This window comes from Heptranchias perlo, chromosome 2, assembly GCF_035084215.1.
Source record: "Heptranchias perlo isolate sHepPer1 chromosome 2, sHepPer1.hap1, whole genome shotgun sequence".
Lineage (NCBI taxonomy): Eukaryota > Metazoa > Chordata > Chondrichthyes > Hexanchiformes > Hexanchidae > Heptranchias > Heptranchias perlo.
In genome coordinates, this window is record NC_090326.1 from 10,410,246 (window position 1) to 10,437,478 (window position 27,233).

At 45.6% G+C, this 27,233-nt stretch overlaps 1 protein-coding gene across 5 annotated transcripts in view; it reads left to right on the forward strand.

The window, feature by feature from the left end:
* LOC137335095 (myosin light chain kinase 2, skeletal/cardiac muscle-like) overlaps positions 1-27,233 on the forward strand; it is a 341,364-nt gene that overhangs the window by 278,662 nt on the left and 35,469 nt on the right. For all 5 annotated transcript variants that reach the window (XM_068000229.1, XM_068000237.1, XM_068000221.1 and 2 more), the window contains 5 exons: positions 6,305-6,410; positions 6,899-6,992; positions 7,081-7,190; positions 11,066-11,207; positions 23,758-23,828. In XM_068000229.1, coding sequence (XP_067856330.1) covers positions 6,305-6,410; positions 6,899-6,992; positions 7,081-7,190; positions 11,066-11,207; positions 23,758-23,828 — 523 coding nt within the window. The remainder of the gene's footprint in view (positions 1-6,304; positions 6,411-6,898; positions 6,993-7,080; positions 7,191-11,065; positions 11,208-23,757; positions 23,829-27,233) is intronic.

A 27,233-nucleotide genomic window follows, 5' to 3' on the forward strand; every position in this document is an offset into this window, starting at 1 on the left:
ACCCATGGGAGCCCTTCCATCTCAATTTGCTGCAGGTACTCTGGGCGGGTACCCGGATGCAGGGACACCGTTAGAAGCTGGCGGTAGGCCTCGTCCCTGGCTCCCCCTCGGGCAGAGAGGGGCAGACAGCAAGGCCAGGGCAGTACAGGGTAACTGGCCTTTCTTCCCCGGGTGCTGCATCTGGATCATTGGGTCTGGAGACCTTCTGGCCACTATTTTTGGAGCCCTGTGGGTTCAGGTCATGTCATGCAGAGCCCACGATTGACGAACTACACTTGACCTGCAGCCTAGCAGGAGTGGGAGAGAGCAGGAAAAAAAATCAGGGCCATATTATGAATGTACCTGATTTGCATAAATAAATATTTTCTGGGTCTCTTACGGTTCATTCATCCTATGTTCCTATTTATTGTATAAGGTTAGCATCAGTGTTAAACAGTTTCAGTATCACACTGATGCTAGAACATAAATTGAACGCCAAGGCCCAAACTGAGTCCAAGGTCGAGGACAGGGATTAACTCCACTCGGGAGTTACACTCTGCTCCCCACAGATGCCGTGTGCTCCAGCATTTTCTATTTTTGTTTCCGGTTTCCAGCATTTGCTGCATTACTGCTCTTTATTTTAAAATTAAGCCCTGGATGGTTTGTGAAATATTAAGTTTTATCTGCTATGTATTGGGTCACAAACTGTCATTAGAAAAAAGACTGACCACAGGGAGATTTCTCTGCATCAGATGGAGTGAAAACCGTAAACATGTTCCGAATGAAGGGGGTCATAATTTCACTACATCTAGCACACATTGGAAATCTTCATGTTCTTAATCCATCTAAGACCTGCAGTGGTTCCCTGAACATGTCTTTAAATTATTTCTCCATTTTATTCCTTTCTCTGCTCCACTCCAGTTTAGTTATAAAAACAGAATATGCTGGAAATACTCAGCAAGTCAGGCAGCATCTGTGGAGAGAGATACAGAGTTAACGTTTCAGGTCGATGACCCTCCAGTTTAGTTATATTCTCTTGCTCTTGTTCCTCTCTCTGCAATGTAGTCTCCTCAACTTGATCTCGTCTCATTCTCCGCTCCCAAAACCTCATTTTCTCCCAATCTTCCTTTATTCTTACTGTTTGCTTTTAGTTCCATTTAGCTGCCTACCAAATGATTAAAATAAATCTGCCTCTGATTGTCGCAATGCTTGTCCGACATCCAGTATTGGATGAGCAGAAATTACCTCCAATTAAATATTGGGAAGACTGAAGCCATTGTCTTTGGTCCCCGCCACAAACTCCGTTCCCTACCCACCGACTCCATCCCTCACCCTGGCCACTGTCTGAGGCTGAACTAGACTGCTCGCAACCTTCTGACCCCACATCCTCTCCATCGCCTAATATTTCCACCTCCGTAACATCGCCTGTCTCCGCCCCTGCCTCAGCTCATCTCTTGCTGAAACCATAAACCTCTCCACCTCTCTACCTCTCCCTCCTCCTTTTAAAACCTACCTCTTTGACCAAGCTTTTGGTCGCCTGTCCTAATATCTCCTTATGTGACTCGGTATCAAATTTTGTTTGGTAATCGCTCCTGTGAAGCACCTTGGGATGTTTTACCACGTTAATGGCGCCATATAAACGCAAGTTGCTGTTGTTATCAGAGCTGCCTCAGTTCATTGGTAAATATCTGTTCACGTGGCAGTCAGTCTGGAAGTGGCCTGAGCTGTTGTTTTCATGGGAATATTGCACTGAGAATGGTAAAGAAAACAAGTGCAGTGAAGAAAAACTGGGGTGCAGCTCAGCTTGAAATCATCCAGTGTTGGCCATTCAGCCCCTCGAGACGAGATCAAGTTGAGGAGACTACATTGACTACATTGCAGAGAGAGGAACAAGAGCAAGAGAATATAACTAAACTGGAGGGTCAGCGACCTGAAATGTTAACTCTGTATCTCTCTCCACAGATGCTGCCTGACTTGCTGAGTATTTCCAGCCCCTCGAGGTTATGCACTTTGGCAGGAAAAATGAGAGCGCAAGTTATTATCTTAATGGCAAGAAACTGGAAAGTACTGCAGTACAAAGGGATCTGGGGGTCCTAGTGCAAGAAAATCAAAAAGTTGGTATGCAGGTGCAGCAGGTGATCAAAAAGGCCAACGGAATGTTGGCTTTTATTGCTAGGGGGATAGAATATAAAAACAGGGAGGTATTGCTGCAGTTATATAAGGTATTGGTGAGACCGCACCTGGAATACTGCATACAGTTTTGGTGTCCATACTTAAAAAAAGACATACTTGCTCGCGAGGCAGTACAAAGAAGGTTCACTCGGTTAATCCCAGGGATGAGGGGGCGGACATATGAGGAGAGGTTGAGTAGATTGGGACTCTACTCATTGGAGTTCAGAAGAATGAGAGGCGATCTTATTGAAACATATAAGATTGTGAAGGGGCTTGATCGGGTGGATGCGGTAAGGATGTTCCCAAGGATGGGTGAAACTAGAACTAGGGGGCATAATCTTAGAATAAGGGGCTGCTCTTTCAAAACTGAGATGAGGAGAAACTTCTTCACTCAGAGGGTGGTAGGTCTGTGGAATTTGCTGCCCCAGGAAGCTGTGGAAGCTACATCATTAAATAAATTTAAAACGGAAATCGACAGTTTCCTAGAATTAAAGGGAATTAGGGGTTACGGGGAGCGGGCAGGAAATTGGACATGAATTTAGATTCGAGGTTAGGATCAGATCAGCCATGATCTTATTGAATGGCGGAGCAGGCTCGAGGGGCCGATTGGCCTACTCCTGCTCCTATTTCTTAAGTTCCTTCATTCTATCAGATCATGGCTGATCTGTATCTCAACTCCATTTACCCGTCTTTGGTCCATACCTTTGATATCTAACAAAAATCTGTCGATCTCCGTCAACATTTTGGGGGAGAGAATTCCAAATTTTCACTACCCTTTGAGTGAAGAAGTGCTTCCAGATTTCACTGCTGAACGGCCTAGCTCTAATTTTTAAGATTGAGCCCCCTTGTTCTGGATTCTTCGACCAGAGGAAATAGTTTCTCTCTATCTATCCCATTGAATCCCTTTATCATTTTAAACACCTCAATTAGATCACCTCTCAGCCTTCCAAACTGCCAAATTTATGCAACCTGTCCTCATAATTTAACCATTGAAGCCCAGGTATCATTCTGGTGAATCTGCTCTGCACCCCCTCCAAGGCCAATATATCTTTCCTAAGGTGCAATGCCCAAAACTGAACGCTTGTACTCCAGATGGGATCTGACCAAGACTCTGTACAGCTGAAGCATCACTTCCTCACATTTGTATGTATGCCTTGAGGTAAAGGCCAACATTCCATTAGCTTTTTTGATTGCTTTTCTACTGGCTTTTAATTTGTGTACTTAGACTCCCAAATCTCTGTTCCTTTACAGTTCCTAGTTGGAAAATACTCTGATTTATCTTTCTTGGGTCCAAAGTGGATGACCTCACTATTGCCCACATTGAACTCCATTTGTCATAGTTTTGCCCACTCACTTAATCTGTCCATGTCACTTTGCAACTTCCTGCTCCCATCTACACTGCTTACTCTCCCTCATAACTTCGTGTCACCTGCAAACTTGGATATACAACTCTTTATTCCTTCATCCAAGTCATTTATAAATATGGTGAAAAGTTGAAGTCCCAGAATAGATCCCTGGGGAACACCACTTGTCACATCCTGCCAACCAGAGAACCTACCCTTTACCCCCACTCTCTGTCTCCTACCTCCCAACCAATTTCCAACCCAAGTCCAGAGGCTTCTGTCCTGGGACAGAATTAGCAATCATTTGGACAAGTGTGGATTGATTAGAGAAAGCCAGCATGGATTTGTTAAAGGCAAATCATGTTTAACTAACTTGATAGAGTTTTTTGATGAGGTAACAGAGAGGGTCGATGAGGGCAATGCAGTTGATGAGGTGTAAATGGACTTTCAAAAGGCGTTTGATAAAGTGCCGCATGGTAGGCTTATCATCAAGATTGAAGCCCATGGAATAAAAGGGGCAGTAGCAACATGGATACAAAATTGACTAAGTAACAGGAAACAGAGAGTAGTGGTGAATGGTTGTTTTTCGGACTGGAGGGAGGGGTACAGTGATGTTCCCCAGGGGTCAGTACTAGGACCACTGCTTTTCTTGATATATATTAATGACTTAGACTTGGGTGTACAGGACACATTTGCAGATGACACAAAACTTGGAAGTGTAGTGAACAGTAAGGAAGATAGTAATAGACTTCAAGAGGATATATACAGGCTGGTGGCATGGGTGGACACGTGGCAGATGAAATTTAACGCAGAAAAATGCGAGGTGATACATTTCAGTAGGAAGAATGAGGAGAGGCAATATAAACTAAAGGGCACAATTCTAAAAGGGGTACAGGAACAGAGAGATCTGGGGGTATATCTACACAAATCGTTGAAGGTGGCAGGTCAGGTTGAGAAAGCAGTTAAAAAAGCATACGGGATCCTGGGCTTTATAAATAGAGGCATAGAGTACAAAAGCAAGGAAGTCATGATGTACCTTTATAAAACACTGGTTCGGCCACAACTGGAGTATTGTGTCCAGTTCTGGGCACCCCACTTTAGGAAAGATGTGAAGGCCTTAGAGAGGGTGCAGAAGAGATTTACTAGAATGATTCCAGGAATGAGGATCCTTAATTATGTGGATAGACTGGAGAAGCTGGGATTGTTCTCTTTGGAACAGAGAAGTTTGAGAGGAGATTTGATGGAGGTATTCAAAATCACGAAGGGTCTAGACAGAGTAGATAGAGAGAAGCTCTTCCCATTGGTGGAAGGGTTGAGAACCAGAGGACACAGATTTAAGGTGATTGGCAAAAGAACCAAAGGTGACAAGAGGCCAAATTTTTTTACACAGCGAGTGGTTAGGATCTGGAATGCACTGCCCGAGGGGATGGTGGAGGCAGATTCAATCATGGCCTTCAAAAGGGAACTGGATAAGTACTTGAAAGGAAAAAATTTGCAGGACTATGGGGATAGGACGGGGGAGTGGGACTAGCTGGATTGCTCTTGCATAGAGCCGGCATGGACTCGATGGGCCAAATGGCCTCCTTCCATGCTGTGACCTTTCTATGATTCTATGGCTACCTCCAATTTCTGTATGCTGTCATTTTTATTAATAATCTCTTATCGAATGCCTTCTGGAAGTTCATGTAGACAACACCGATAGACATTCCCTTTATTAGTGACTTCCTAAAAAAATTCAACTGAATTACTCAGACCTTTAACCACCCATGTTGGCTCTCTTTGAAGAATTCATATTTGTTCAAGTGCTCAGTCACTCTGTCTCTGATGATAGAACCCTGTAACTTCCCCAAAGCTACCGTTAAACCGACAGATCTGTAGTTTCCTCATTTCTCCCCCTCCCTCCTTCTCTTCTTAAATAATGGAATGGCATTTGAAATTTTCCAATTCAACGGCACAACTCTCGAATCTAGAAACCTTTGGACAATTGCGACTAACACTTCTGCAATTCCCTCAGGTATTCCTTTTAATATCCTAGGGGAGGCAGGCAGTTCGAATCTTGCACTGATTCTGCTGTCTTGTATTTTACCCCACTCTTCTGAGCAGGCGACAAGAACGCCTGCCTGAAGCCAGCAGGGTCCTTCTTTAAATATGCATATTGGGGTCCAATGATGTCATCGGGCCCCGACTGCAATTTTAACTCATGGCCTGAATGGGCCTCACAAGGAAAGTTTAGGCCTCCCCTGTCCGGGCTCCTCCCGAAAACCCCTTCCTGTGACTTACCATGTTGCCATACACTTGGTGCTGGCCGGCGGCCTCCTGCCACCTGAAATTCTGCTCCCTCTCGCTAGCCAGCTGCCATTTCCGGCCCGTTTAGGGCAGGCAACTGACCGGCAGCACGCAGATGAAGCTCAGGTGTTAAAATTGGCCCCGCCTCACGCTGCTGAGGTCAAGGGGTTTGGCACACACCTTGGTTAATTCCGACTCCCGGTTAATTCCCACTCCTGGTTAAAATCAGGGCTAATGTATTGATGAGGCAGAGCATGGAGAAAAATACCATATTTGTCCCGCGAGCATGTGCTTTACATTGTGGTTGAGTTACGCATTTCCCAGGGCCACATTTTGTCCAATATGTATTGTCTCTTTTGAAAGTTTTCATGAGTGTAAATCCACCAAGTCTTTGATTTGTTTCTTTGAATGTTACTCCATTATAAGAACAACTGATGTGAACCTTTCAATATCCTATTATCCCTTTCGTTACAATAGATGCACAAGTGCCAAAATATTTGTATATTTTATCTTTTCCGGTCTAGATGACGGTCCTGCTCCTCCTGCTCCATTTGAACATCGGATTGTCTCAGCAAAAGTAGCACAAATCAACAATTACTATACAATACAGAAATCTCAAGTTCTTGGAGGGTCAGTTCTGTTTAATGTTCATCTGAAAATGACTCATTGTTAAAGATGCACTGTCTTTGTGTCAGAGGAGGGACAACAACTGAAGTGGGCTTTGTGCTTGTCGAACATTTGGGGAGAGAGTGTCTTCTGGAGGAATAAAATCTGTACAGTTAATACAAGTATAGTTTTGTCAGTGGATTGTAATGATCAGTGATTGTCACGTACATTAATTCATCAATTAAATTAACAAAATAAGACTATAATCCTGCAGACGGACAGTGAAAGGGTTCTCGTGTACTCATGAAATGAGACAGGGGTAAATCTTTTCTTTAACACACACCACATACCCGGGTGAATTTATAGCTCTTGCAGTCATTTTGTTAGAATTTCTTAGCTGTGAAAATGTCCTCATTGTGGGAATGTTTCTTTAAATAAAAATGTAGCTGTTGCTTGAAATATATCTTTTTTTTCTTTTTAATTGTGTGTCTGTCTTTAACTGTTTATTTCAGAGGACGGTTTGGACAAGTGCACAAATGTGTAGAAAAATCAACTGGTCTTACCTTAGCAGCCAAAATTATTAAAACCAGAGCAGCAAAGCAGAAGGTATAGTCATTCAGGATAATGTTAAGCCTCTACAGTAGACATTATTTGATGTTTTTTGACATTATACACATTGTTTTTTGGTTAACAGGAGGAAGTGAAGAATGAGATTCAAGTCATGAATCAGCTGAATCATACAAACCTCATCCAGCTGTATGATGCTTTCGAATCAAAGAATGACATTATTCTGATCATGGAATAGTACGTACCGTCAATTCAACCCTTTGTAGGCATCATTTAAAGTGGCAATTCTTAGAAAAGTTTATATACAACAATATGATGGGAGGCTCACTGATGTGATCATTTTTTAAAAAAATCTTCAATGCAAAACAAAATTAAAGTTCATCACAAAATGTCTTGGCTGCTGGAGACACAAACATCTGTTTAGCATAAATATACCTCGGTGGACAACACAACAGAGTTTCAGCCAAGTTTCTAGAGCAATCCAACAACTTAATCTGGCCAACCGCCCCCCCCTCCCTATTAATTATGGACAACATAGATTGTCACGACAGTAACTATTCAATTAACCTGCATTGAAAGAAAGAAGGAACTTGTATTTATATGGAGATTTTCAAGTCCTCCAGACATCCCTAAATCCCAGCCAATTAATAACTTTTTAAGTGTGGTCATTGTTCTTATGTGGGCAAATCCAGCAGCCAGTTTGCACACAGCAAGTTCCCACAAATAACGGTGAGATACGGGAGTCTGCTTTAGTGGTGTTGGTTGAGGTGTAACTATTGCCCAGGACACCAGGAGCATTCTGCAGCTTTTCTTCGAATAGCGCACTGGTATCTTTTATGTCCAGCTGAACAGGCAAATGGGACCTTAGTTTGATGTCTCATCCAAAAGACTGCACTTCAGACTGTGCAGCACTCCCTCAGTACTGCACTGATCTGTCAGCCTAGATTATGTGCTCAAGTCCTGGAGTGGGTCTTCAATCCAAGATCTTCCGAATGTGAAAAGCTAGTTATCAGCAAAACCTTAATTATAAAGGACCAGTAATTTGTGAACTTTAATGAAAAACTGGATTGATTCAACAATCTTTGTTTTAAATGCTGTTGCACAGAAGGGTATTTCATGCATAGAGTAAAGTTATTTTTAGTCAGCAATGACAAATACATTCACCGTTAAGTCATTAGAAAGCAGGAAATCAACAGCGGTTACGATATAATTGGGTAAAATTAAACTTTGATGAGGGCCCTAACTGAGTGCTGGTGGATCGACTGCCAGTTAAACAGGCAGCATTTCTTTTAAGTAGCTACATTTTCTGCAATGAGGAGTACAAGTGTGCTTCTGCACCCATGCTTTACACAAGTGTGCACACACACTCACACCCACATCCTGCATAATGTGAAATGATGCATATAAGACATTTCTTTCTAGAGGTTTTTTTTCTTTACTTTCTATATGGGACACAGGACAGCACTGACTGAAACATTACACGTGGCCAGTTCTTGCTCATTTAATGAAAGTGCTAAAATGAATGGCCAAATTCTTTGTATGGACTGGGATTCGAACAACACTTTGACATATGCCGTTCAACGAGGACTGACTTAGGCCTCATCGATCTAATACCTGCAAACGCGAAGAAAGAAAATGTTCCATTAGGAGGAACATTTTCAAGTTAGCCCTTCAAACATGCCTTAACTTTTAAAATCCGTCCTTCGTTTTTCATGATGTGGTACTGAAAACCACCTGACTGCTACCCCACCCCCCATATGTTGTGTTTAATTGAATTCATCGTGCAATTGAAATAACATATTTGACCTTCCCTCGGGGATATCGGGTAAAGGCACCACCCAGTGTATCAGTACACTATACAGAGTAAATAGTCCCAGCTTTCATCCCTGTGCTGAGCTGGCTGGTTTTAGCCAGAGTTGTACAACTGAAAAAATCGGTACCTCTGCAACTCTAAAAAAATTATTCAACAACTTCAAAAAGGAGGGAGCTGCAACCTCCAAATGTAAGTAAGTAATAAATAGAGTCTTGCAGTAGAGCTTTTCTAGTTTAGGTGGGGGGGGAGAAACCGTTTGGTAGGACAAGTTTACGCCATGCAGGGTTAGCCATTAAAGGTAATGGATCAAGGAAGAGACTTGGCGTCAGCCTTAGCTCAGTGGTAGCACTCTCACCTCTGAGTCAGAAGGTCATGGGTTCAAACCTCAGTCCAAATTCTTGAGCACATAATTTAGACTGGCACTTCTGTGCAGTACTGAGGGAGTGCTGCACAGTTGGAGGTGCTGTATTTCAGATGAGACATTAAACTAAGGCCCTGTCCGCCATCTCAGGTGGATGTAAAAGACCTGACAGCAATATTCAAAGAAGAGCAATGTCCCAGAGTACTGACCAACAATCTTCCCTCAAGCAACACCTAATACAGATGATCTGGTCATTTATTTCATTGCTGTTTGTGGGACCTTGCTGTGCGTATATTGGCTGCCGTGATTCCTACTTTACAACAGTGACTATACTTCAAAAGTATTTCATGGGCTATGATGCACTTTAGGGACGTCCTGAGGTTGTGAAAGGTGCTATATAAATGCAAGTCTATTTTTTTTGACGGTGGATCATTCACTAAAAGTTCAGAGGACTAGAGTTAGGGTTAAGGATATAATAGGGTAGATGGTTTGATGAAGTGAGAAAGTAAAAGAACTGCGATTGTTTTACTTGGCGGTATAAATGATATAAGGAATAGGAAGCTTGTCCTCTTAAAGGAGAACTACCAGGAAATTACCAGCAAATTTAAGGATAAAGAAGGTAAATTAATGGTCTGAGATCGATGGATTTTTGCTAGCCAAGGGTATTAAGGGATAAGGAGCCAAGGCGGGTGGATGGAGTTAGGATACAGGTCAGCCATGATCTAATTGAATGGTGGTACAGGCTCAAGGGGCTGAATGGCCTACTCCTGTTCCTATGTTCCTACGTCTCTGGATTCTTGCTGGTCACTGGGGGTTTGTTGAACAGCAAGAGCATTAGTTAAATGCTTGACTCAACACACTTTCATATGAAATAAAGAAGAAAACCTTAGGGGGTATTTTAGCCCTCCCAGTTCATCAGAAACAGAGCGGGGAGCAATTAAAATGGCACGGCCATCAATGGTGGAGCAATGAAAATTGGGGAAGCGCAAAGAGGCCAGAATTGGAGGAGCGCAGAGATCTCTGAGGGTTGTGGGGCTGGAGGAGATTACAGAGATAGGGAGGGGTGAGCCCACGGAAGGATTTGAAAACAAGGATGAGAATTTTAAAATCGAGGCGTTGCTGGACCGGGAGCCAATGTAGGTCAGCGAGCACAGGGGTGGTGGGTGAACTGGACTTGGTGCGAGTTAGGATACGGGCAGCAGAGTTTTGGATGAGCTCAAGTTTATGGAGGGTGGAAGACATGAGGCCGGCCGGGAGAGCATTGGAATAATCAAGTCTAGGAGGTAACAAAGGCATGGATGAGCATTTCAGCAGCAGATGAGCTGAGGCAGGGGCGGAGACGGGCGATGTTACGGAGGTGGAAGTAGGCGGTTTTGGTGATGGAGCGGATATGGGGTCAGAAGCTCAGCTCAGGGTCAAATAGGACCCTTTAAGGCATACATGCTCCACCCACTGCCACTGAAAACTGCAAACGGGGTTTTGCAACAGGCGGAGGACTCCAATTTGCTTCCACCTGTTTCCGGCAGCCCCATTTGCAGGCTCGCCTGAAAATCGCATCGGATGGGGGCGGGAAGTCGGGGGGGGGGGGGGAGGGGGGGGAGGAGGCCTTGGGAAATGCTGGGGCAGGAAACTTTTCTTTTTAATTCCAGCATAAACGGGGTGGGCAGCAATAGAAAATCACCCTCAATGTGTCTTACCAGAATTAATCAAACGACTTAAAGGTGGGGGATGGCCAATATAATGAAGTTTTAATTGGACACATGTACAGCAAGGCTGGATTCTAATCAAGTGTACAGCAGCAGTCATCCTATTAAACTGAATGAAGGCATCTGCGTGCTGATTAGTCAAAACTGAAGAATTCTCCATCTTCCATCACAGGATATTGTTGAAAAATCAATTAGGTGTGAGATTAATTCTGTGTGTATTTCGTTCCTACAGTATCGATGGCGGGGAACTCTTTGACAGGATCATAGATGAAAACTACAATTTAACAGAAATGGACACAATCCTATTTGTAAGACAGATTTGTGAAGGACTTCAGTATATGCACCAGATGTACATCCTTCATCTGGATCTGAAGGTAAATGCTGCAGAAAGAGATTTTGGAACTCTTTTGCGTTTAAGATAAAATGATGCAGTTTAATAAAGTTAAATTATAAATGCCGAAAGATGCTATTTTGGAAAGGTAAATATTCTTCTTCCCTGTGCTTGGGAGATTAGCATTCCCCAGATGAAGGGAGAGGAACAAGGGGTACAGACTGATGGGGCACGATTTTAAAAGGGAAAAAAGGGTGGGTTGGGAGTGTGGGGGGGCATTCAAAATCACAACCATTTTGGACCAGCCCCCAACCCGCCTCTAACCCGCCCACTTCCGGTTTTCACCGGGATGGGGCGAGGGGCAGGCGACCAACCCACTCCTAGGAGGCAGGTTGATGATTAAAATCCTTTCAAGGAGGCTGCGGGCCTCCATTTTTCCAGAGTTTCCATTTTCAACCCTTGGGGGCCAGGATTCCTGGGCCTTCTCTTTTACTCCACGTGAAAGGAGGCGAGAAGGCCCGAAACTAACAGGTAAGTCCATTTCTGGCACAGGTTTTGGGCCTGGAGGAGCAGGAGCCTCCATAAGCATCCCTGCAGCGACCACCCCCACCCCCCCCAACAACGATCGCGGTCCCCTACGATGACCCCCAATTTCCGCCCCCCCATGATCTTGGACCCCTGCGATGACCCCCGACTTTTCACCCTTCCCCAACGATCAGGGACCCCGGCGATGACCCCCAGTCCCGACACCCCTCCCCCCAGTGACTGACCCCCGATCCCTCGTCCATGACTGACTTCCCCCACCCCCGTGACTCCCATGCCCACCGGTGCCCACCCATGCCCCCCCTCCCCATCTATACAAACAAAGACTTAGCTGAAGACTTACCTGAACACCACCTCTCCCTGGCTGCTCTCCCATCCGACTGAGACCAGCCTGTCAATCAGTCGGACGGCAAACCGACAATAAAAGACGTCCTTACGTCAAAATAGTAAGAAAATCCGGGAAACCCGTACTTCCGGGTTTCATGTCCGCAATTTGACTCCCCCTTCCCGGCTCGGGGTCAAAATCAGACCCATTATGTGGCATTTCCGTCCCTATTGAGCTGCCCCGGTGTTTCCTGAGGTTTCCGTGGTGCATAGAAGCCCAGCGTACCTATTTAAATGAGGTGAAGTGGCGCTTTCCTGGTTTCCGGCCTCATTCCTCTTCTTATTGGGGGCCCAAGCAGAAGGGTACCTGAAGATTCTTGGTGCAAGGGCCTTGCCCCCAGACCCCCATGGACCAGAGGGTCCGTGGAAGTCCCAGGGGCAAGCTGAAGATTTGTAAGCCGGTTCAGATTTTTATTGTTAACCACCGGATCATTGGAAGCATCCAGGGATGGAAAACCCCGATCTCAGTGGCCCAGAACACAGCTACAGTCCTGATAGACTGGGTTTCATGCATGACTTTTAGAGATATGATCCATCTGGCAGGGGGCAGGTTTATACCTGGAGTTATAGAATCATAGAAGTTACAACATGGAAACAGGCCCTTCGGCCCAACATGTCCATGTCGCCCAGTTTATACCACTAAGCTAGTCCCAATTGCCTGCACTTGGCCCATATCCCTCTATACCCATCTTACCCATGTAACTGTCCAAATGCTTTATAGAATCTGCTTCCTCTCAAACACCCATAGAGGAATTCCGTAGTTTATCTGCAAAATAAAACATGATGGGATTGAAGCAGCTTTTAGCGTGTTTTTGCGCACAGAAACAATCTAGAGGAGGGCCAATTTCAGTGGGTTGAGAACTGATCTGGCCCGGGTAAATTGGAATCAAAGATTGACAGGTGAAACTGGTAATCGAACAATGAGCGGCCTTTAAAGAGGAGATGGTTTGGGTTCAGTCTAGGTACATTCCCACGAGGGGGAAAGGTAAGGCAAACAAAGCCAGAGCTCCCTGGATGACGAAAGAGATAGAGAGTAAGATGAAGCAGAAAAAGAGGGCATATGTCAGATGTCAGGTTGATAATACAAGTGAGAACCAGGTTGAATATAGAAAGTTCAGAGGGGAAGTGAAAAAGAAAATAAGAGGGGCAAAGAGAGAGTTTGAGAATAGACTGGCAGCCAACATAAAAGGGAATCCAAAAGTCTTCTACAGGCATGTAAACAGTAAACAGGTAGTAAGAGGAGGGGTGCGGCCGATTAGGGACCAAAAAGCAGATCTACTCATGGAGGCAGAGGGCATAGCTGAAGTACTAAATGAATAGTTTGCATTTGTCTTTACCAAGGAAGAAGATGCTGCCAAAGTCACAGTGAAAGAGGAGGTAGTTGAGATACTGGATGGGCTAATAATTGATAAAGAGGAGGTACTAGAAAGGCTGGCTATACTTAAAGTGGATAAGTCACCAGGTCTGGATGGGATGCATCCTAGGTTGCTGAGGGAAGTAAGGGTGGAAATTGCGGAGGTACTGGCCATAATCTTCCAAACATCCCTAGATACAGGGGTAGTGCCAGAGGACTGGAGAAATGCAAATGTTACACCCTTGTTCAAAAAAGGGTGTAAGGATAAACCCAGCAACTACAGGCCAGTCAGTTTAACCTCGGTGGTGGGGAAACTTTTGGAAACGATAATCCAGGACAAAATTAATAGTCACTTGAACAAGTGTGGGTTAATTAAGGAAAGCCAGCACTGATTTGTTAAAGGCAAATCGTGATTAACAAACTTGATAGAGTTTTTTGATGAGGTAACAGAGCGGGTAGATGAGGGCAATGCAGTTGATGTGGTGTATATGGACTTTCAAAAGGCGTTTAATAAAGTGCCACATAATAGGCTTGTCATCAAAGTTGAAGCCCATGGAATAAAAGAGTCAGTGGCAACATGGATGTGAAATTGGCTAAGTGACAGGAAACAGAGAGTAGTGGTGAACGGTTGTTTTTCAGACTGGAGGGAGGTGTACAGTGGTGTTCCCCAGGGGTCAGTGCTGGGACCACTGCTTTTCGTGATATATATTAATGACTTGGACTTGGCTGTACAGGGCACAGTTTCAAAATTTGCAGATGACACAAAACTTGAAAGTGTAGTGAACAGTGAGGAGGATAGTGATAGACTTCAAGAGGATATAGACAGGCTGGTGGAATGGGTGGACACGTGGCAGATGAGATTTAATGCAGGGAAGTGCAAAGTGATACATTTTAAGAATGAGGAGAGGCAATATAAACTAAAGGGGGTGCAGGAACAGAGAGATCTGGGGGTATATGTGCACAGGTTGTTGAAGGTGGTAGGGCAGGTTGAGAAAGCGGTTAAAAAAGCATTTTTTAACCTGGGCTTTATAAATAGAGGCATAGAGTACAAAAGAAAGGAGGTTATGATGAACCTTTATAAAACACTGGTTCGGCCACAACTGGAGTATTGTGTCCAGTTCTGGGCACCACACTTTAGGAAAGATGTGAAGGCCTTAGAGTGGGTACAGAAGAGATTTACTAGAATGATTCCAGGGATGAAGGACTTTAGTTGCGTGGAGAGACTGGAGAAGCTGGGGTTGATCTCCTTACAGCAGAGAAGGTTGAGAGGAGATTTGATAGAGGTGTTCAAAATCATGAGGGGTCTAGACAGAGTAGATAGAGAGAAACTCTGCCCATTGGTGGAAGGGTCAAGAACTGGAGGACATAGATTTAAGGCAAAAGAACCAAAGGCGACATGAGGAGAAGCTTTTTTACGCAGCAAGTGGTTATGATCTGGAATGCACTGCCTGAAAGGGTGGTGGAAGCAGATTCAATCGTGGCTTTCAAAAAGGAATTGGATAAGTACTTGAAGAGGAAAAATTTGCAGGGCTATGGGGAAAGGGCAGGGGAATGGGACTAACTAGATTGCTCTTGCAGAGAACCGGCACGGGCTCGATGGGCCAAATGGCCTCCTTCTGTACTGTAACCATTCTATGATTCTATAATGGATGTCGTGCTCAGAGCACGCACCCGATCACATGGCTGCAAAGAAGGCTCCAAATTCGCCCCCGCTCATTAACTAAAATGAAACAGGTGGGCAGTTGGTGCTCCTGGCGCTGTTCATTGGCACCTAATGGAGAGGGCATCAATATCGCACATCGCTGGCGCCATCTTATAGAGGAGGTGCACTTTGGCTGTAGGCAACTAGAACTGAGAATTGAGGACAACGGCAGGCACAGGAGAAGCTGCAAGGGTTCCTCGGTTTTCTGAGGCTACGTTGGAGATATTGGTGGAGGAGGACGGCAGGAGGCGGGACAACTTTTAGCCACCAGGAGGCAGGAAGATATCAAGGCAAGCTGCCCCGGCAAGAGCGGGCAGAGGTGGCAGAGCGGGGCAGTGCCGGAGGTGTCACACCCGGGACATGGCTATAATACTGCAAGAAGTTCAAACGCCTCACAAGGATAGCTAAGGTAAGCCTCCTAACTCATATCTATCATCGCTCTCTGCTTAGCCTTTCACTACCTGTTGCCCCAGCACTCACAACCCTTCCCTCCCTCGATTACTAGAACTCTTCTCCAATCACTGCAGCACACTTTATTCCACCTCCTACTGCCACACTCTGCACCTGCTACTCTCCTCACTGGTACTTCCTTCACCTCCTCAGTCCTCTGCCATCTTTCACGTGCCAGCAACTCTATTCTCCCCTCACATGTACGTCTTCAAAACATCTCACCACTGACGCACATCAAACACTGACGCACTTCCTTCTTTCTCGGAGGGAACAATCACACCCGGTAACAGGGAGCAGGCAGCCACAGGGGAGGGGGGGCCCACGTTTCATCCATGTGCTGGCCCCACTTGAACAGGTGATGGTAATCACGGGCGGGAGCGTGGAGCCAGGCAAGGCTGGAGGACAAGTCCTGCGGGGTTTTGAACCATCTTCTCCTCCTTTCCTTTCTCACTTAAATCTTACACAGGAACGTGACAAATTGCTGCTGCTTTCAGAAGCCACTCATCTGTCTCTGCTTACCCATGCCACTAAATGATAACTCTTGTCCCTTTCTTCCATTTCAGGGCTGGAAGCTCCACTCGGCCCTCTGGAAGCAGAAAAAGAAGACAACCCACCCTCTGAACACTGTACACCTCGCGGTGCTAGTCTCTCATTCGACTGTACGCTTGCAGACACCAGCTCAGAGATCTGTCCCCCGGCCTAGTGCAGAGGGTAGGCTGGAGGCTTCTGCATGTGAAGATACACCCAGCAAGAGTGCGTAGGAGCAAGGACAGGGTATGGGATGGCCCAAGAAGCAGATGGCCGGAGACAGGTCCACACAGACCTTCTATATGCACTGGGCTGCCTGCCAGTGAGCTCGCGCACAATGTCGGAGAACATGGAGGAGTCCAGCTCCAACTTGTGCGCTGTCCTCGTGCATGGCATTGAGACCTTGCAGTCAAACCTGGGGCGAGTGGTCAGCTCTATGAGCACTGCAGGGGGACCCACAGCGATGGAGTCTCTGATAACAGCTCTGACAGCTTTGATGGAAGCTCAGACTGCTCCATCTTGTCTCTGGGATCCAGCATCTCCTCTGACTTACAAAGCCTGAAGGAGAGCGTGGGTCGGGGCTTCGAGAGCCTCCCAGCAGGCCTGCCCTCTGTTCTCACGTGGAGCAGTGGGAGTGGTGAGGCTCGACTCCCTGAGAGTGGCCTTGGCTCCATGGGAGAGGCACCTGCTGTCCTCTGTCAGGGTGACAGCTTGCCTGCTCCCTCTGCCACACTCTCAATCAGTGCTCGTGTTGGTGCCAGACTGTCAGCTAGGCCAGACTTCCCAGGTCGAAGCCGAGCCCCAGCAGTCTGCAGCCGGGCCCTCAATGGCCGGCGGTCCTCGAGAGCATCCACCACGGCCATCTGAAGTATCCTCAGTGAAAACTCAGCAACCTCCCACCTCCCGAGCTGCAGTCACCAGGAAACCACCTGGTAGGAGCACTAGGATAGATAACCGAGCACAAGACAGGCACTAAGGCTCTTCACAAGGGTGATTTGTAGATAGGCATCAGTCATGTAAGCATTTGTCAAATCAATGGCGTCTATTGGAGTAGAGAGGTAAAATGTTTTTTTTTGACACAGTGTTGATCGTCATAATCTTAGTGATGTAACATGATCACCTCTGAAGTTGTTTGAGGGTGTTGATATGGGGGGTTTCAGCACTGGGTCAAATGGACGGAGGGAGTGTTGGTGTTCTGGGCAGGGGAGAGATGGTTCAGGAGAACCTCTCCTCAATAAATTGCTGCCTTACAGCTGGCGGTACTGCTGGGCCATGCTGTTCCTCTGCCTCCTCGTTCCTCATCCCCTCCTTCATCTTCCTGCTCCACATCTTCCTCCTGAGGCAGCTCCAAGACAACTCCCCTTCATACAGCAAAATCGTGGAGCGTGCAGTAAATGATAATGAATCTTGACAGTCGCTCTGGGCTGTACTGAAGGACCCATCTCGATCTGTCCAAACAGTAGAACCAATGGGCTTGATATTAACATGGAGACAGGATCTGAGCGGTTGTTTGGTGGGGGGTGCGGGCAAGGTGATAGTGGGCGACAAACGTCTGATTTCAACAGGGATGGCTCATTATCATTTTACTTCCAGGTTTTGAGTCTCCACTGCGTGTGAGCGGGTGTGATGCGGACCCACATGACGTGATTTCACCTCGACTATTTAAAGGGCCACTTCACAGATGCAATGGTGGAGGAGGTTTGGTGTTCTGTGGCTTATGCTCAGTAAAGTAGAAGGTGAAAAATGGAATCATGGAGGGCAAATGCTGTGCCCAGATTCAATGAGGCGTCCCTTGAAGTGATGCATCTGCCTGATTGTCACCCTCACCAAATGCACTGCATCCATCGGATGCACACATGCCTTACAGACACGCATAGGGCTGTCATGCCCCCTTGAAGGAGAAGAGAGTCCAAGATACAAGGGAGAGGGCGAGGACTGGAGGCAGTCCACCATAGAATTGTGGAGCTCACCACTGTCGAACAGGAGGCTTTGGAGATTAGTGGCATATCAGCGTCCCTGAGCATTGGAGATGGAGAGACTGGTCGTTCGTTGCTACAGGATGACAGAATTAATCTCTCAGACCCACATTCCCTACAAGACTCAGTCATGTTGACTTGAATTCAGCATCAAGTGAAATATGATCACTGTAAATCATGTGCATTTCAACATTTGTACATTCCCATGACTAAATTATACCGTCTCTTCTCTCCTCCAAGGCCATCACTTGAAGAACAGAAACCCTTGCCCTTTGCTGTTGAGGATTCCTCAGAGGAGCTGATTCCTTCTGAGGACGCACCGTCACAGGACACGTGTGAACCAGGCACCAGCGCAGATACTCGCACTTCGGTGGGTCCTGTTGGACAGTTAGGTGGGATGTCACTTGGTGAATCGCATGGCACAAGTGAGCAAGTGGCAGGGACAGCTGTGGAGAGTCTGCTTCAGAGGGTGTAGTCCTCTCCAAGCTTTGCTGAGCTGGACCGAAATACTGAGCCCGGGGGAACCCTCCCCCACCCATCATGGGTGGAGTTAATATCGAGCCCATTGAGCAAACCATTGGCGCAGTGAAACAATGAGAACCCTTGTTGTCGCCTGGCTCTCATATCGGCGCTCCGTGTCTGTGCCCTGGGATCCGACAGGAGTCATGAACCAGTTGGTGAGAGGATAGCTCTTGTTCCCCAGAAGCCAGAATGCCACCCGATGGTCTGGGTGGAACAGAGGCGGTACTGAGGACTGGCGCAGCATGAAAGTATCATGACTACTGCCAGGAACCCGGGCACTGACCTCTCTAACTCGCCGCCTGTGGTCACAAACAAGGTGAACATCGAGCGATTGGAAGCCCTTCCTGTTGAGAAACAGTGCTGGTTTGCGATGGGGAGCAGGCAGGGCGACATGATGCAGTCAATGATACCCCGCACCTGCAAAGCAGCCCAGCAAAGCAGGCAAATCCCAGCGCGCTCTCTTCTTGCTTGTCAGCCTCCATGGGGGGAACGTAATAAACTGGTGTGCGCAGCAAAGTTGTGAAGCTCGGAGACAAGTATTTTACTGACCTTGAAGGACCTCCATTGCCTTCAGATCAGGTGTCACTGAGTGAGATGGCCGTGGCAGGTACCCCCGCACAGGACGGGGTTAAAATGACATCGGGGACCGATTGACATCATTGGATCCCAGTTGGCATTTATGCACGAGGCTCCCGCCCGAGTCCAGCGGGCACTTTATCCGCCGCCAAAATCAGAAATCGATGGGAATGGTGCGGCAAGTGGAACCGTTCCATTTTAACCTCCCGCCCGCTCCGTTCCAGCCAAGCGGGAAGAGTTAAAATTCCACTCGCCGCTTCAGTATGTTACCAATCAGTAAAAAGTAATGTTTCTATACATATTGTTAGCACTAAATAAATAGGAGTATTTTAAATCAAGAGTCACCTCAGCAATAAACCATTGGAACTTTGCTCTCTCTAGGGTCAAAAAATCCACAGCCATTCTGGCGACTCCCGCCATAACTTTGGCAGAAAGGGGAGGGGGGGCAAGAGGCCACCAATTTATTCTTTCTGGAGGGTTGGCGGGGGAGGGGCCTGGTATCCCCTCCCAGCCCAGCGGTATTCAGCTGGACTTTCCCACCTCTTTGGCAGGCAGGTTCCCTGGATGTACCCCGCAGTGACATGGGAACATAGGAACAGGAGTAGGCCATTCAGCCCCTCGTGCCTGCTCCGCCATTTGATAAGATCATGGCTGATCTGAGATCTAGCTCCATATGCCCGCCTTTGGCCCATATCCCTTAATACCTTTGGTTGCCAAAAAGCTATCTATCTCAGATTTAAATTTAGCAATTGAGCTAGTATCAATTGCCGTTTGCGGAAGAGAGTTCCAAACTTCTACCACCCTTTGTGTGTAGAAATGTTTTCTAATCTCGCTCCTGAAAGGTCTGGCTCTAATTTTTAGACTGTGCCCCCTACTCCTAGAATCCCCAACCAGCAGAAATAGTTTCTCTCTATCCACCCTATCCGTTCCCCTTAATATCTTATAAACTTCGATCAGATCACCCCTTAACCTTCGAAACTCCAGAGAATACAACCCCAATTTGTGTAATCTCTCCTCGTAACTTAACCCTTGAAGTCCGGGTATCATTCTAGTAAACCTACGCTGCACTCCCTCCACGGCCAATATGTCCTTCCGAAGGTGCGGTGCCCAGAACTGCTCACAGTACTCCAGGTGCGGTCTAACCAGGGTTTTGTATAGCTGCATGGGCTCCGGTCATTGAGAGTTGAATTTGGAAAGCTCCCCAGGCTTCAGAAAGTGTATCAGGGTCAGTGGTGGAAGTTTCCGACAGGCCCATCTTAAGATAAGATGTGCCCCATTCCAGGTTTTTAGGGCCAAGTCTTGATTCCCTCAATGTATTGCGAACCTCGTAACACAAACCAATCTATTCGATATAAACTGGGCGACATGGACATGTTGGGCCAAAGGGCCTGTTTCCACGTTGTAAACTTCTATGATTCTATATCTTACATTCAATTACTAGAAATATAAGTATCAGTCCAGCATAATATATTGCTGCATTCGACAGTGTTTTAGAATTGAGGACAGATTATGGATTTGAGACCAAGCACACTGAAGTCTTTTACCACAATGTGCCAGAAATTACAAAATACTGGAATATTAGTTGGGGATACCTTTTTTTAAATATACCATATTAAAATAGAATGCTTTTGATTTTTAGTTGAATTGTTTGTGCAGAGGAGATGCTGATAGTTTCTTCGCCTTTTGGTAACAATGGGATTATACAGGAGAAAGAAGATATCATTCCTGGAAGATTTTAATTCCCTGCGCCTCTCCCTTTGTTTGTGGAGCGCAGACATGCATCATAGCACTGAACACCATTTTTAAATGAGTCATCTGATTTGGTTTGAATCAGGCTGATTGGAAAAATGTAAAGCGAGTCCAATGTGGACCCTTTTGCATTCAGTAAGCTGGTATAAATGTGTTATTATCCAGGTCTTGATACTTTGTCTCGTTCCAGTGCGAAGCACGGCTTCCAAAAGACAATGTATGAACCAAAATGTAACTTTATGCACAAAATAACCCGGGAGGTAGCATGCTCCTGTTCAGCATAAATCCTATTTACTATCGGTGTGTACACTGGAAACAGTGGGGCAGAAATCGGTTAGCACTACAGGCGCAAGACTGCAACACACGCACAAAGGGGTCGGCCGAGGATCACTCGAAATTGGTCCTCTGGCCTCATTACCAGGAAACCGGCGAGCTCCCCATTGACCGGCTCGGATGCTGGCAGTGGCCCGCAGATAGGTCCTGGGGGGGAGGGGGCAGCGGAGGTGAATGGGAGTGGGTGAGTAGAGGCCGGCAGCAGCCCGCAGTATTGCCGTGGAGCAAGGGAGAACACTCCTACTCCTCCTGGCGTCGCATTAAGGTAAGTGAAAAAAAGTTTACTCACCTTGTCGTCTCTAAGTACCGCTGGTTATGCCACTGAAGAGCCTCAAAAATTAGTCGTACCTTGCTAAATTGGTCATTTTCCTTCCATTTTACACCGGGAAAATGGGCAAAACGGGGTCTGGTTTCTCCCTAAGTAATTCTGAACCTTTCCAACTGATGGAAAAATAATACTTAGAGAGGTTTTGTTCATAGTTACCACCAGAATGGCCACCGATGGGTATTAGATGGACCCAAATGGAAGGTTTTTTTAATTCATTCTTGGGATGTGGATGTCGTTGGCAAGGCCGACATTTATTGCCCATCCCTCGTTGCCCTGAGAAGGTGGTGGTGAACCTTCTTATGGTTTTGATACAATTGAGTCCCTTACTAGGCCACTTCAGAGTGTGGTTAAGAGTCAACTATGTTATAGGCCAGACTGAGGAAGGACGGCAGGTTTCCTTCTCCAAAGGATATCAGTGAACCAGTTGGGTTTTTACAACAATCCGATAGCTTCATGGTCACTTTCACCAGCTTTTTATTTCAAGATTTTTAAACTGAATTCAAATTCTCAAACTGCAATGGTGTGATTTGAATTGACGTTCTGTAGAGTGCTAGTACCATTAACATAACCGCTACACTACCCAATTTTCCCAACTCAGCCCATCAGCATAACCTCAGGTGTAGATTTAGACAGCTCAAAACAGCACACGAATGGTGGAAGTGGAAAATGGCATGTAAATAAAATTTGAAAATAATTAAAGGGCAGCGAGTGTAACAACAAAGAGGTAAAGTCATTCTGACAGCCTTTGGAGAGCCCCATTTCAATCTATTGTCAGCCTTTGCCAAGACTGAAGGGGGAGGGTAATATGAAGAGGCAGAAAAAAAGGGAAAGGAAACCCAGGGTGCAGATATGTGCCTGCAGCCCTGCACCGAGCCCCCTGCTTGATGGGTGCTGTAATTGAGCTGCGTGAGCTGGTTGTGAGAAGTGTTGCCCTCTGTGCCCACTCCATGGTGCCATCTTCATAGGTCAGCAGTGTAACGTGCCTGGTTGGAAGTGGAGCCAAGTTCCAGGCCACAGCTGGCCATTATTGTCACTTCACGTGTTAGCCCCGAGCTGCATGGCAGCTTCACGTGCGTTGCTGCAGTCAGGTGGCACAACACTGCACCCGCCTCTCTGCCGACACAGACTCACAGTCACTGCCAGGTAGGTGTGCCAAAGCGTTGGGAGGCTAACTCCCTCCAGAAAGTTTCATTCTGCTTCTCTCTGGAGTCAGGTTGGATACTGTGATTCATTTTTAATACATGCATTAGAAAGATACAGAAAAGAGCTATATTGCTGATCCCAGGGGTAAAGGAGATGAAGAAAGTTTAGAGATGATTAAACTGTACAGTCAGGAAAGAGTTGGCCCCATCGTTGCTGCTGAACTGATGGATAGAAATTTAGTAGTAGTAGTCTGGAACGAAGGTCAGTGAGCATATGAAATATTAAATGACATAGAAACATAGAAAATAGGAGCAAGAGTAGGCCATTCGGCCCTTCGGGCCTGCTCCGCCATTCAAAATGATCATGGCTGATCGTCTAACTCAGTTCCCTGTTCCCGCTTTCTCCCCATATCCCTTGATCCCTTTAGCATTAAGAAATATATCTATCTCCTTCTTGAATACATCTAATGACTTGGCCTCCACTGCCTTCTGTGGTAGAGAATTCCACAGGTTCACCACCGTCTGAGTGAAGAAATTTCTCCTCATCTCGGTTCTAAATGGCATACCCCGTATCCTGAGACTTGGCAAATAATATAGGGGATCAAGGGATATAGAGCAAGGGGGGTAAATGGAGTTGAGGTACAGATCAGCCATGATCTAATTGAATGGCGGAACAGGCTCGAGGGGCTGAATGGCCTATTCTTGTACCTATGTTCATGTAGATAAGGCAAACCCAAAATCATTACTTCCAAGTATGATAACAATATAGGACCAGAGAACATAAATGGACTTTATTGAAAAGTAATTTTAAAAGATATATCAGCAAAAACTTCTTTGCTCATATCGATGAATAATCCATCAAGGAAAGTGATAGGGCCAAAAACATTAGGTGACTTAAAGTCCAATTAGAGTGCATGTTGGAAGAGTTCATGCAGTGGAGGGGTGACCTCGATGGGTCAAATAGCCTTTTCTCATCCTTGCCTTTTTTTTTGTTTTAAATTTTCAGCCTGAGAATATTTTGTGTGTTAACCGGGAAGCCAATCAAGTAAAGATAATCGACTTTGGCTTGGCAAGAAGGTAAAGCAAATTCATTGGTGGATAATAAGCCCCATGTTCCTTTTTATGAACTGCCCTAGGCACATTTTTCAGTATTTGTGAAGGAAATAACAAAAAACTGCAAGGTAAAAAGTTGTTTAAAGTGGCAAGGATACCAGCCTGCACTCGATGTAGTCTGCTGCCTGATAAAACATCAGAGTTCTCAATTTGTTTTGTAATAATTGTTTCAATAGAGTATTTTTTAAAAACAAATGCCCCGAATAGTTAGTGTAAGGCACAGCTCTACTCCCGTGATCTTTTAAAATTCCAATCGCTTTAAAAAATACTTCAAGAGCGATCATTCTGAACTCAACCCTTTTTCAATGAAAGTCAAAAGTTTTGCAAGGAAATCATGTGAGAATGACTAACTTACCCATGTTTGTCTCATCCTCTTGATGATGTTTTTTTAAACTGAGTGTCTCAGGATACAGTCCAGTAGTCATTTAATACTGCATTGAGTTGGTTAGTGTGATTGGCAGACGAACCATTACATTTTATAAAATGGTGTCATCATTTGTTTTTTGTGAGATGTCAGCAGGCAATAAAAAGACTATTTCTTAACGACATCTCAAAATCAATCTTTAACACACTAGAGCAGTTGGCCTTAAGCCCAGGAACAAAATGCTGACAGAAATGTTTATACAACAATTGGCAAAGCATTGCCTCTCTGGATACAACAATTTCGCTTCAAAAGACTAACGTGCAGGAAAAAAAGTACTTCAGAACATCAGACAATCGAAGTTACAGGGTCTCTTCCCATATCCCACATCACTGCATTAGGTATCCGAATATACAAGTTTGGTCTAATATAACTAATGGGATTATTAATCATAGAATCATAGAAGTTTACAACATGGAAACAGGCCCTTCGGCCCAACATGTCCATGTCGCCCAGTTTATACCACTAAGCTAGTCCCAATTGCCTGCACTTGGCCCATATCCCTCTATACCCATCTTACCCATGTAACTGTCCAAATGCTTTTTAAAAGACAAAATTGTACCCGCCTCTACTACTGCCTCTGGCAGCTCGTTCCAGACACTCACCACCCTTTGAGTGAAAAAATTGCCCCTCTGGACCCTTTTGTATCTCTCCCCTCTCACCTTAAATCTATGTCCCCTCGTTATAGACTCCCCTACTTTTGGGAAAAGATTTTGACTATCTACCTTATCTATGCCCCTAATTAATTTATAGACTTCTATAAGATCACCCCTAAACCTCCTACTCTCCAGGGCAAAAAGTCTCAGTCTATCCAACCTCTCCCTATAAGTCAAACCATCAAGTCCCGGTAGCATCCTAGTAAATCTTTTCTGCACTCTTTCTAGTTTAATAATATCCTTTCTATAATAGGGTGACCAGAACTGTACACAGTATTCCAAGTGTGGCCTTACTAATGTCTTGTACAACTTCAATAAGACATCCCAACTCCTGTATTCAATGTTCTGACCAATGAAACCAAGCATGCTGAATGCCTTCTTCACCACCCTATCCACCTGTGACTCCACTTTCAAGGAGCTATGAACCTGTACTCCTAGATCTCTTTGTTCTATAACTCTCCCCAACGCCCTACCATTAACGGAGTAGGTCCTGGCCCGATTCGATCTACCAAAATGCATCACCTCACATTTATCTAAATTAAACTCCATCTGCCATTCATCGGCCCACTGGCCCAATTTATCAAGATCCCGTTGCAATCCTACATAACCTTCTTCACTGTCCACAATGCTACCAATCTTGGTGTCATCTGCAAGCTTACTAACCATGCCTCCTAAATTCTCATCCAAATCATTAATATAAATAACAAATAACAGCGGACCCAGCACCGATCCCTGAGGCACACCGCTGGTCACAGGCCTCCAGTTTGAAACACAACCCTCTACAACCACCCTCTGTCTTCTGTCGTCAATCCAATTTTGTATCCAATTGGCTACCTCACCTTGGATCCCGTGAGATTTAACCTTATGTAACAACCTACCATGCGGTACCTTGTCAAAGGCTTTGCTAAAGTCCATGTAGACCACGTCTACTGCACAGCCCTCATCTATCTTCTTGGTTACCCCTTCAAAAAACGCAATCAAATTCGTGAGACATGATTTTCCTCTCACAAAACCATGCTGACTGTTCCTAATTAGTCCCTGCCTCTCCAAATGCCTGTAGATCCTGTCTCTCAGAATACCCTCGAACAACTTACCCACTACAGATGTCAGGCTCACCGGTCTGTAGTTCCCAGGCTTTTCCCTGCCGCCCTTCTTAAACAAAGGCACAACATTTGCTACCCTCCAATCTTCAGGCACCTCACCTGTAGCTGTCGATGATTCAAATATCTCTGCCAGGGGACCCGCAATTTCCTCCCTAACCTCCCATAACGTCCTGGGAGACATTTCATCAGGTCCCGGAGATTTATCTACCTTGATGCGCGTTAAGACTTCCAGCACCTCCCTCTCTGTAATATGTACACTCCTCAAGACATCACTATTTATTTCCCCAAGTTCCCTAACATCAATGCCTTTCTCAACCGTAAATACCGATGTGAAATATTCATTCAGGATCTCACCCATCTCTTGTGGTTCTGCACATAGATGATCAACAAGGTCCTTAAGAGGCCCTACTCTCTCCCTAGTTACTCTTTTGCCCTTTATGTATTTGTAGAAGCTCTTTGGATTCTCCTTTGCCTTATCTGCCAAAGCAATCTCATGTCCCCTTTTTGCCCTCCTGATTTCTCTCTTAACTCTACTCCGGCAATCTCTATACTCTTCAAGGGATCCACTTGATCCCAGCTGCCTATGCATGTCATATGCCTCCTTCTTCTTTTTGACTAGAGCCTCAATCTCCCGAGTCATCCAAGGTTCCCTACTTCTACCAGCCTTGCCCTTCACTTTATAGGGAATGTGCTTACCCTGAACCCTGGTTAGCACACTTTTGAAAGCCTCCCACTTACCAGACGTCCCTTTGCCTGCCAACAGACTCTCCCAATCAACTTCTGAAAGTTCCTGTCTCATACCATCAAAATTGGCCTTTCCCCAATTTAGAATTTTAACTTTTGGGCCAGACCTATCATTCTCCATAGCTATCTTAAAACTAATGGAATTATGATCACTGGTCCCAAAGTGATCCCTCACTAACACTTCTGTCACCTGCCCTTCCTTATTTCCCAAGAGGAGGTCAAGTTTTACCCCTTCTCTAGTCGGGCCATCCACATACTGAATGAGAAATTCCTCCTGAATACACTCAACAAATTTCTCCCCATCCAAGCCCCTAATGCTATGGCTGTCCCAGTCAATGTTGGGAAAGTTAAAGTCCCCTACTATTACCACCCTATTTTTCTTGCAGCTGTCTGTAATCTCCTTACATATTTGCTCCTCAATTTCCCGTTGACTATTTGGGGGTCT